At 49.2% G+C, this 11,198-nt stretch overlaps 1 protein-coding gene across 2 annotated transcripts; it reads right to left on the bottom strand.

Annotated features, from left to right (window-relative positions):
• Positions 1-818: 818 nt before the first annotated feature.
• LOC309517135 (uncharacterized protein) lies at positions 819-9,787 on the bottom strand. Of its 2 annotated transcripts, none has more exons than XM_082196209.1 (3): positions 9,447-9,787; positions 6,238-6,360; positions 819-3,659 (listed from the first exon to the last, which is right to left on the bottom strand). In XM_082196209.1, exons 1-3 carry the CDS (start codon positions 9,538-9,540, stop codon positions 2,746-2,748), a joined length of 1,131 nt encoding a protein of 376 aa, XP_082052335.1. In that variant the 5' UTR covers positions 9,541-9,787; the 3' UTR covers positions 819-2,745. The 2 variants fall into 2 exon arrangements, with proteins under 2 accessions (XP_082052335.1, XP_082052336.1); XM_082196210.1 differs by having other exon boundaries at positions 6,238-7,283; positions 7,520-9,787.
• Between the last annotated feature and the right edge of the window lie 1,411 nt (positions 9,788-11,198).

Raw genomic sequence — 11,198 nt, forward strand, 5'->3', positions numbered from 1 at the left:
TCCTCTTTAACCATACTACAGTGGTACCTTGGGTTACAGACACTTCAGGTTACAGACTCCGCTAACCCAGAAATAGTACCTCGGGTTAAGAACTTTGCTTCAGGATGAGAACAGAAATCGCGCGTCAGTGTCAGCGGGAGGCCCCGTTAGCTAAAGTGGTGCTTCAGGTTGAGAACAGTTTCAGGTTAAGAATGGACCTCCGGAACGAATTAAGTTCTTAACCAGAGGTACCACTGTATTTACAGTTTTCAGAAGTGGTGGAACTTTCACAGATTGTGTTTTTGGCAGCAAACCCTCCTTATGCATTCTTGATGGCTCAGTGTTGCCACCTTGTGTCCATTCTGCAACATGCCGGTTTGGTTGCCCCTCACTTGGCGATATCGAGGGACACATTCCTAGCTCGCATTCAGACAAAGTCTGTTCTGAAATGCTCATTCCCACGGACAACTAAGAGCTCCCCTTTCTCCCCTGCTTCTGCCACTCCCGTGTTAAATTAGGCCACGGCCTACAATTAATGACAGAGTGCAAGTCAATGCCATTTTATTGGTTCTCTCCTATTCTGCTCTTGTACCTCATCTGTTTTGCTTTCTGTTAAACCTCTTGCATGAGGGATGGAGAACGTGTGGTCCCAGCTAATGGTCAGGAATGATGGGAGTTGGGAGTCCAGTGATGTCTGGATGACCACAAGTCGTTGTTGTCCCCCCAATCTTAAAGATTGTCATGAGGGCTGGATACTAACCCTCAGGTTAAGCAAGCTGCAAAATGGGAACCTGGCTCAACAGTGGCTCAGAATGTGTGGACAAATAATTGAAAAGGGATCATGCTGCTTCAACTATTTTATTTGTGGCATGAAACTTGGGAGACAACAGGTAAGTTTGCTAGATGGTCAAGGATGATGGCAGCTGAAGCCCAACATCTAGGCCACGGGTGTGGTACCTATGGCTCTCCACTAGCCTTGCTGGCTGGGGCTGATGGCAGTTGGAGTCCAACAGTATCTGAAGCCACAGGTTTGTCCCCTCACAATGATCTTCTTAAAGCATCACCGTTATTATTGTTATTGTAATTATTATTATTTGATAATAAATACTTCCCACTGCACCACAGAGTCCCCTCATGAGCTTTTTGCAGACATCACCATCGTATTATAATCATTTGTTTAATAAAAGGCCCCTGCTTGCAACAGGCTTAGAGTCTAAATTAGACAATTCTAGGACACAAGTATGGAGGAGCAGGGAGGGCAAAGACCAATAAATACATTTGTCATCTTACAGTACTGAGAAATTCCTAAAAAACCCCGACACCTTTCTCTGAAACAGGAAGAACATTTACCAGTGAAGAAAAGTTGACTTAACGCCAGCCTGGGTTCCAGCCCCAATGTATACATTTCAACTATCTCCTGCCACAAGATGGCTGCCTTGTCTCCTGGTCGGAGTGTCCGTTTTGCCATCTAAACCTCCTCCTTTCCCAAGAGCCCCAGCAAGAAGTTGGAGGTGGAACAGAGAACCAAGGCTTGAAGGTCTGGCCAGTCTACCTGCTGACCAGAAAATAAATGTCAGTCTGAATGAAAAAAGGCTTGAGGACACCTTAACGAGTTTTGGTTTTTGGGATGCCTAAATGGGGGGGAAAACAACCACAGACGACACGACTAAGATGGCAACCAAACCACCCATCTCCTCACACCTGTGCTGCCTCCCATCTCCTAGCAACCAATCTGCCAATCTCCTCCCTTTCAAGCCACAAGCCCTAGCAACCGAGTGGCTGGTCCCTAGCTCCTTAGCAACCAAAGTTCTCAAATCACCCAAGCTGCCCGTTTCCTCACTCCCTAGCAACCAACTGCGATCAATGGGACTCCGCAAAACTCATCTGTACCTCTTTCAAACTGGACTTCCCTTCCCTTGAGAAGTTCCTTATCTCACACAGCTTACCCGATAAAGAAACGCTGATGTTTTCGCTAACCCAACCCTGAAGCTGTTGGGCCTTCTCCCTCCGCCAGCTGCCATGTTTGTGGGCTGCCCTTCCTCAGTCAAATCTCTCGGCCTCCGATGCCACTCATCATCGACCCAACCACCATTCTTCGGCTACCATGGAAACTGGCCGCTTATAACGAGGGCACAGCCAATCTTTACCATTCCCTTCTGACAACCAGTGATTTACTAAGATCTCTGCTGTCTTAAATTACCTGGATAACAACCCAGGATTCCCCATGATCTCAGCCTCTCTTTATAAGAATAAGTGAACAAAATAATCAACTTCATTGAGAACTAATTCTGCTTTCCTTCTGCTTGAGAACCTGAATTGTATCTTCCTGAATCACCATCCAATTCACCTTTCCGTAGCAACTGATCGCCCATGGTTACCAAACTACCCAGCTCCGTTGCCCTGGTAACAGATGCATCGCCCTAGAATACCCTTCCAGGAATGGAATCGGGTTTGGTAAGCAAAGTATTAGTGTTGGGAACCCCACTCCCCTCACCCATTTCTCCCCCAACAACGAATTGCCCTCAGCAAAGAGCACACAGCCAACCTCTTTGCCTGGTGGTCAATAAACGCTCTGTGGTAAAGTCACCAGTTCTTCGGTCATCATGGCGACCGAGCAACCAGGCCCCCATCACCCGTTCTTTCCTCCCAAGGACCGATGTCCTCCTGGCGATCAAATCCTGTGGCCGCATGCATTAATCATCTCGCTTTCCAGAAACCGGTTGCCACCAGTATCGTTGTGTCTCGCACGGACCAGGCGCCCACCCTTTATTCAACGCCCCACTGCCACCCCATAATCCTCATGGAGCGCGGGTCAATCCGAGGGGAAGGCGGCAGGGGCAGCATGGAAGGAGTGAGGGAAGGCCCGGGTAATGTTGGCGACCTCTGAGGAGACAGGGTTTGTTCTGAGTCCCCGTCGCTCGGGCTGGGGCTGGGCAGGCGAGCGAAGGCCGTCCAGATTCCACGGGGTCGCGGTTTGTCTCCTGGGGCGGGCGCCGGGTCGCCGTGCACGCGCTGGTGGCGGATGAGTGTGGAGGAGCGGCCAAAGCTCTTGCCACAGCGGGCGCAGCGGTAGGGGCGGGCCCCCGTGTGCGCCCTCTGGTGGACGGTGAGGTAGGAGCTGTCGCCGTAGCGCTTGCCGCAGACATTGCACTTGAAGGGCTTCTCGCCCGAGTGGATGATCTGGTGGCGGATGAGGTGGGAGCTCTCGGAGAAGGATTTGTCGCACTGCGTGCAGCGGTAGAGCTTGACGCCCGTGTGCGTGCGCTCGTGGCGCACCAAGTCCGAACGCTGAGAGAAGCTCTTGGCGCACGACCGGCACCCGAAGGGCCTCTCCCCCGTGTGCACCCGCTGGTGGCGGATCAGGTGAGAGCTCAGGGTGAAGCTCTTCCCGCAGTCCGTGCAGTCAAAGAAGCGGGTGGGAGGGGCCGCCACGCGGCGGTAGCTGCGGCGACAGGGGCGGCTACCCCAGGGGCGCCTCCCTCGGCCGGATTTGGCCCCTCTTGCCTTGGCGCTGCCGCCCCCCTCCCCGCCGCTGCCGCCCCCCTGCAGGACTTCACAGGCCTCCTCCCAGCCCAGGACTGGGGCGGAAACCACGGGGGGATCCTCGGAGTTGGCGTCCTCCGGCACAACCGGGGTTTCTTCCTCTTCCCAGTCCTCATTCTCACTGGTTGTTCCCTCATCTGGCGAGAGAGAGAGAGAGAGAGAGAGAGAGAGAGAGGGAGTTGAGAAAAGAGAACAAAAGTGTTGTGATTTTTAAACTTCTTCTTTGTGGTTTCTGCATTTATTTACTTATTTTTTAAATCCATTTTATATTGCCACAGGCAATAGAAACAGAAACAGAGAGATGATGCTAGGCAAAGACCTGGGGGGGGGCATTAGGAGCACCTTCCACAACAGCTGCAGCAGCATAATTGAAAATGGCCCCCCACCTTTCTCCTGAGCATTGTCGGCCAATTGGTGCAAAAGAAGGACAGAACTTTCTTTACATATGCTACAACAGCAGCAAGAATACTCATTGCCAAGTATTGGAAGACACAAGATCTACCCACTCTGGAAGAATGGCAGATGAAGGTGATTGACTTCATGGAATTGGCTGAGATGACTGGCAGAATCCGAGACCAGGGAGAAGAATTGGTGAAAGAAGACTGGAAGAAATTTAAAGACTACTTAAAGAAATACTGTAAAATTAATGAATGTTAGAAAGATGTTGGATAGACTAAGCGGTTTCCAGCTGTAATGCTTTAGGAGATATGAAAAAAGGATTATAAATGGGTAAAAGTTTAATAGTAAGGATTTGCTGAACTAACAAATTGAAATGGAATACAAAGAAGGGAAGTATGAGGAGGTCGGAGGAAATAAGGGTATGGAAGTTATGTTATTGAAAATTAATGTGTGTTTTTAACTGCTTATTATTTTGTATGTTTATTTTTATTTTTTCTTATATTCAAAATTTTTTCTCAATAAATATCTTTTTTTAAAAAATGAAAATGGCCCCCCACCTTGCTGGCATACCCATCAACTGCCCTGGAAAAAACAGGACTTTCCTGCTTTTTCTCGCAAGAGGACAGCGGACAAAATGGCCACCGCGTTTTCTTTTTAAAATATTTTTATTAGCAACTTCAACATAACAACTTAGCAAAACATATCATATTATTTCCCCCCTTTTTCCCACCCACACCTCAAACCCTCCCCCCTCCCCCAGAGACTTCCCTCAGCTCCTCTGTCTGATTTGTCAACACATATTATTCTCTGCATGTTATAAAATTATACAAATCCTTACATTATCTATCTACCATGTTATCAATCAATAAATTGGTGTATGTTTATTCAAAACCTGCCAAGGAGTCCAATTCATTTTGTTGTGGTTTTAAATAATTTGTATAAAGTTCCCATTCCTCCCTGAAGTCACAGTTGTCCTTGTCTCGCAATTTGTGTGTCAATTTAGCCAGTTCTGCATAATTCATCAGTTTCTCTTGTCACTGTTCTTTTGTCAGGATTTCTTCATTCTTCCATCCAATGGCCACCGTGTTTTCATGCAATTTCAGGCTGCGCTTTTTTCGAGAACAATGCCCCGAAAGCACACGTTTTGGGCGGTGTGTCTGGAAAAAAGCACTTTTGTGGGGACACAATCTCACATGGGTCATGTGACACATGGAGGAGTGAGGACCCGAAAGACAATGTCCTGGATTTGGGCTACAGATAGGTAGCCGTGCTGGTCTGCCGTAGTAAAAAATAAAATAAAAACATTCCTTGCAGTAGCACCTTAGAGACCAACTAAGTTAGTTATTGGTATGAGCTTTCGTGTGCATGCACTCTTCTTCAGATACACTGAAACAGAAGTCACCAGACCCTTATATATAGTGAGAGGGTGGGGAGGGGTATTACTCAGAAGGGTGGTGGGAATAGGTGATTGGCTGATAGGTGTGGATTTGGGCATCACTGTGTTGGAAGATATGTGCCAGTCCAGGAATATAGGGAGCTGCCTTGCCCTGTGTCTCACCGTTGGGTCTACCTAGCTCAGTACAATGATTGGCAGCAGCTCTCCAGGAATTCAAGCTGGGTATCTGTCTCTGCCCTACCTAGCAAATGAACGGGGGACTTTGTGCACGCAGAGTAGGCGCTTCAACCACTGAGCTGCTACCCTGCTTCCTCACCTGCCTGGGCATCTGAACTCACAAGGCTTCAGGGTGCTAAGTTTAGGCAAAAGCCAAGCATCCTGCTGCTCTTCCCAAATTTGAACCACTTACTGTATTTTTCGCTCCATAAGACACACTTTTTCTCTCCTAAAAAGTAAGGGGAAATGTCTGTGCGTCTTATGGAGCGAATGTGTGGTTGATCGCTGGCTCCCTTTCCGGCCCCTTGCCCAGGTCTCCATAGTTGAATGTTCTGCAGACGGAGGCTGTTTGTTTCCCCAGCGACATGTGACTGGCTGATTCTGTCTGGAAAGTGTAGAAACAGCTCCCTTTCCTTTCCTAAAGAAGCTGCAGAACTGTGAGTTGAACCCCATAAAAACAGGATTTTTTCCCTTTGCAAAGTAAGCTCAACAACTTTGAGCTGATCCTCAAAAAAAGGGGTTTTTCCCCTTTTCGCCTCTAAAAACTAGGTGCATCTTATGGTCAGGTGTGTCTTATGGAGTGAAAAATACGGTACATCCAAGTGACCCCACAACACCATGATGCCCGCAGAACCTTCCCAGAGGCTTCTGGTCCCTTCTAGTCTTGCTCCCCTGTTCTGTGACAGTTTTGCCACTTCTCTCACCTGTGTGAGCATCACTTGCGGTTTCCCTTTCCTCCGGCCGTCGCTCCAGGTCCTGGTTCAGGACTCGCGGCTCGTCCCTTTGCTCCATCCAGGAGATCATGTTGGGTTTAACGATGGGGAATCCTGCCCACGACAGGGTGGGAGAAAACAACAGCAGCAGACGGTGAAATCTGAACACTGCAGTCCCGTCGGGTCTCTTCCAAGCATTTCAAATTGAAACAGGAGGCAGAGAATGGATAGATCAGTGGTCCCCCCAAAAACATTTTCCCCACGGGCCGCTTGAAAATTGCTGAGGGTCTTAATGATTTTCCTGCCCGTCACAGCAATTGTAATGCATTGCACTGGAGGCTGTGGAAGTTTTAATTGTGTTTTTATTGCCTCTTTCATTTCTCATATATTGCATCTGACTGTATTTCAATTTGGATTGCGCAGAATGCAAGGCGAACGGCAAGAATAAATAATAAGATGCAATATAGAGAAATGAAAGGAGCACTAAAAATACAATTAAAAAGCAGTATGAATATTTCATGGGCCGGCCCCGCCATTTCATAGCCGCTGCTCCCACTGGGTTCTCCACAGACACGGCGGACCAACTGGGTGATGCCTGTGGGCCACTGTAGGTCTGGAAATCCTTGGGGCAGATAGTTATCCCAACCTAAGAGGGTGGGTCTCTTCTTCTTTTTAGTAAGCAAAAGTGATTTTTAGAAAGGAATTCAGTGAAGCACTATGGCAAGCATTTCCAATTCCCTCTCTCCTCCCCACACCTGGTGTTTGGGGGGGGAACGCTCTCCCCCCACCAAAAAAACACCAAGCCAATTTGTGGGGATGCAAGGGGGATATAGAAGGAGAGTACAGTTTGCTTTCCCTGGTTTGCTTTCTACTTTCTACTTTAGGCAAAAAGTAGGGTCCCTTCCAACTCTACAATTCTATAACTCCTATGGTCTTGGAGTCTGTAAAAAGAAGAAGAAGAAGAAGAAGAAGAAGAAGAAGAAGAAGAAGAAGAAGAAGAAAGTTATTCCACTCTTCTTTTTAACATACAGTGGTACCTCGGGTTAAGTACTTAATTCGTTCCGGAGGTCTGTTCTTAACCTGAAACTGTTCTTAACCTGAAGCACCACTTTAGCGAATGGGGCCGCCTGCTGCCGCCACAGCACGATTTCTGTTCTCATCCTGAAGCAAAGTTCTTAACCTAAGGTACTATTTCTGTGTTAGCGGAGTCTGTAACCTGAAGTGTATGTAACCTGAAGCGTATGTAACCCGAGGTACCACTCTACAGTGGTACCTCGTGTTACGTACCATCCCCCTTACGAATGCTTTGGGTTACACGCTCCACTAACCCGGAAGTAGATGCCCCTTGTTGCAAACTTTGTCCCGGGATGCTAGCGGAAGTCGCGCTCTGGCGGCACGGCAGCAGCGGGAGGCACCATTAGTGAAAGCACGCCTCATGTTATGAGCAGTTTCCGGTTACGAGCGGACCTCCGGAACGGATTAAGTACATAACACAAGGTACCACTGTATATTTTGATATGAACCAGAATGTTACAAAGTACTCATTCCCGGGGAAATCTAGGTTGAAATCTCCACTCAGCCATAAAGCCCATTAGGTAACTTTTGGGGCATTCCTCGCCCCGCTCTCTCTAACCTACATCGAATTGAATTCCTGGGTTGTTGTGGGTTGTTGTGAGGAAAAATGCAGGTCACAAAACGCAGTTCCCCCGGTTGCACCAGGAAGTGGTCCACTGAATTCATTCCGCCATCTCATTCTCGTAGAATCATAGATTTTTAAGAGCTGGAAAAGCCCACAAGGGTCATCTAGCTCAACCCTGTGCAATGCGGGAATCATTTCGCCCAACTTGGGGCTCGAACCCACAACCCTGAGATTAAGCTCCTCCCTAACCCCCGCACTCTTTATTTTGCTTTCTCTGAATGGCCAAAAAGAAAAGTCGCAGAACTGAGGTATACAGATCCAGATTCCTGGTCTATACAACACAAATAATGCTATTTATTAAAAGACAAAGAAAATTGTGGTGGGGGGAGGGAGCGAGGGAGTTTCACTGCATGTGGAGATCCCAGGTTTAGCTCTGGACATCTTCAGTTGGAAAAGAATCACCTAGTACAGGTGTCTTAGGTGGTGATGGGGAAGACTTCTCTCTGCCTGAAACCCTGGAGTACAGCCTCCAATCAGCAGAGACGATAGTTCGCTAGATCAACCAATGGTCTGCCTTGATAGAAGACAGCTCCGTATATTCACATACTTTCTTGCTGCCCGTTGATGCTAACTGAATCCAACACTTCCCTCCCTCACCCATGTGGTTCCAGATGATAACACATTTTATTAAAAACGTGCTTCCAAAATAAAACTTGCAAAGGCGTTTATAAAAAGTGGTTCTCCTGAATGACAAGTCCCTGTCATTCCCCACTGTTCTAAATTGTATGCAAACACGATCCAAATATAATAAATATGGTATGTAAATAGAAATGTTCACTTCATAGAACCATAGAGTTGGGAGGGACCCTGAGAGTCATCTAGACTAACCCCGCTGCAACGCAGGAATCACCGCGAAAGCATCCATGACAGAAGGATCAAAGACAGAAAAAGCAGACTGGGAAGAGAAAGAGGGGAACTGACAGAAAAGCGGAGAAGGAGAAAGAGGGAAAAGATAAGACTTGAAGCTTAGGAGATCTGGGATCAAATTCCTACTTGGCTAGAAAGCTCACTGCGTGGCCTGGGGCCAAACACAATCCTTCAGCCTAATCTACCTCACAGAGTTGTTGTTCTGATCATAATGTGTGAGTGCATGCATGTGCTTGTTGATGCAGGGGAACGGGCTCCTCGTGCCACCTTGAGCATCTTGAGGGAAAGAAAAGACAAAACTGCAAGGGAATAGTGAAATAAGCCCACTAAGAACAGGGTGTTTGGGGCAGGGCCGTAGCTAAGGGGAGGGAGGGGGGCCTAGCCAGTTTGGGGGTTTTTTTGCCGAGGCGGGGGGAAGCCTCCAGAGGAGCACCGTCGAGGCTCCCAGGGGTGTGCCAAACTGAGTCTTGTCAAAGAAAGCCTAGTTTGTGTGCGTGGAGGGGGGGGGGCGCAACCGACGTTTTACCCACCCCAACCCAGCGTGCCAATTTCATGGAAAGATTCGCCATGGATAACTGGCAGAGACTTTCAGAAATCAGGAGGCGGACAGGATTGGGTGAGAATGAAGGGATACCTGGATATATATGGAAAGGCGGTGACGGGGAACCAGCCAGAGAAGGAGCAGGAGCTCCCTTCCTTCCCCATTGGCACCAACCTCCGATGGCCATTGTCTCCGCGGCAGCAGGTTGCGCCAGCCCTGATGCCCCTCTTGGGGACAGTGCGGGGTGGTCGTGCCAGGCTGCGCTCCGCCGGACTACGCGGGCATAAGCGGCTGAGGATCTTCTCCACACCCCTCACCTCCCCCCCAACCCGGGTGGAGTTTATTCCCCAGCCGCCTCTTCCCTCCCGTGGCCAGGATCCTGCTCCTTCCTGCTCCCGTCCGCTGGCCACCCGCACCTCTCCGCGCCTAGGGAAGCGCACTCACCCAGCGCGCTCCTCCGGGGCGCACGGCGGGCGCCGATCCCCTGCGCGCTTTCTCCCGGGAGGATGGGGCTGTGCGCTGGGGGGCGGGGAGTGGAAGGGGGGCGCGACCTCCGGGGCCCAGCCCCTTTCTCCACCCCCTAAGCCGGTGGCAGGAGAAGCGCACAGCCAGGCGCGCGTGTGCGTCTGGGTTGCCTGCAGGAAGTTGCCGCCACCATGTACCGTCCCTCCAGCTCTCCGGGTTTGCTGCGCTCCCGCTTCTCTCTAGGATGCGGAGGAAATCGCAGCTCGGTGCCTTTAACTCCTCGCGCAGGCGGGTTCCCCGCCCCAAACTCTTCTGCCTCCGATGCTGCACGTGACGCCGGCAGCATTGCGAGTCTTCAGCTTTCTTTCAAAAGTCTCGCATGCACGCGCTCTTCTGGGATGGGTGTTCCCCACGGCTCCGCTTTGCATGAGAACCCTGCCGATTTATTCTTCATATTAACTTTATTAAGGTTTATGCTTCTCCCTTCTACGATTGGATTGAAGACTTCTACAGTATAAACTCGCAACATATGGACAAGGGTGCATACAAACGCAGACTTGGAATGGACAAATTCAATGATCTGTGGAATCCGTTCTTACAAATAATGTAACATGTTAAGATCTGGTGAAGTACAATAAAAACCTTGTAATGTAAAAAAAGAAGAAGATTTATTCTTCATATTAATGAGCTGTTCGAGAGTGGAACGGCCTGCCCCTGGAGGTTAAAAATAATAATAATAATAATAATAATAATACTGTACCCCGCCCATCTGGCTGGGTTTCCCCAGCCACTCTGAATGGCTTACAGCATACAGTATATAAAACATTGTAACATATCCAGCATTTAAAACTTCCTGATATGGGGCTGCCTTAAGATGTCTTCTAAAAGTTATAGTTACAGGTAGGTAGCCATGTCGGTCTGCCGTAGTCTAAACAAAACAAAATAAATAAAATAATATAATCTGAAGAAGTGTTCATGCACATGAAAGTTCATACCAATAACTAACTTAAAGGTAAAGGTAAAGGTACCCCTGCCCGAACGGGCCAGTCTTGACAGACTGTGGGGTTTGTGCGCCCATCTCACATCTATAGGCCAGCGCTGTCCGCAGACACTTCCGGGTCACGTGGCCAGCGTGGCAAAGCTGCATCTGGCGAGCCAGCGCAGCACACGGAACGCCGTTTACCTTCCCGCTGGTAAGCGGTACCTATTTATCTACTTGCCCCCGGGGGTGCTTTCGAACTGCTAGGTGGGCAGGCGCTGGGACCGAGCAGCGGGAGCGCACCCCGCCGCGGGGATTCGAACCGCCGACCTTTCGATCGGCAAGCCCTAGGCGTTGAGGCTTTAGCCCACAGCGCCACCCGCGTCCCAAAACTAACTTAG

This window comes from Podarcis vaucheri, assembly GCF_965113315.1.
Source record: "Podarcis vaucheri genome assembly, chromosome: 13".
Taxonomy (NCBI): domain Eukaryota; kingdom Metazoa; phylum Chordata; class Lepidosauria; order Squamata; family Lacertidae; genus Podarcis; species Podarcis vaucheri.

Bases quoted from the DNA above. Each gene is read 5' to 3' on its own strand.
- LOC309517135 (XM_082196209.1), bottom strand. From the start codon at position 9,540: ATGGCCATCGGAGGTTGGTGCCAATGGGGAAGGAAGGGAGCTCCTGCT. The intron at 6,361-9,446 runs GTATCCCTTCAT...TGTCGTGGGCAG, and splicing joins GCCTTTCCATATATATCCAG to GATTCCCCATCGTTAAACCC. The intron at 3,660-6,237 runs GTGAGAGAAGTG...CTCTCTCGCCAG, and splicing joins CGCAAGTGATGCTCACACAG to ATGAGGGAACAACCAGTGAG.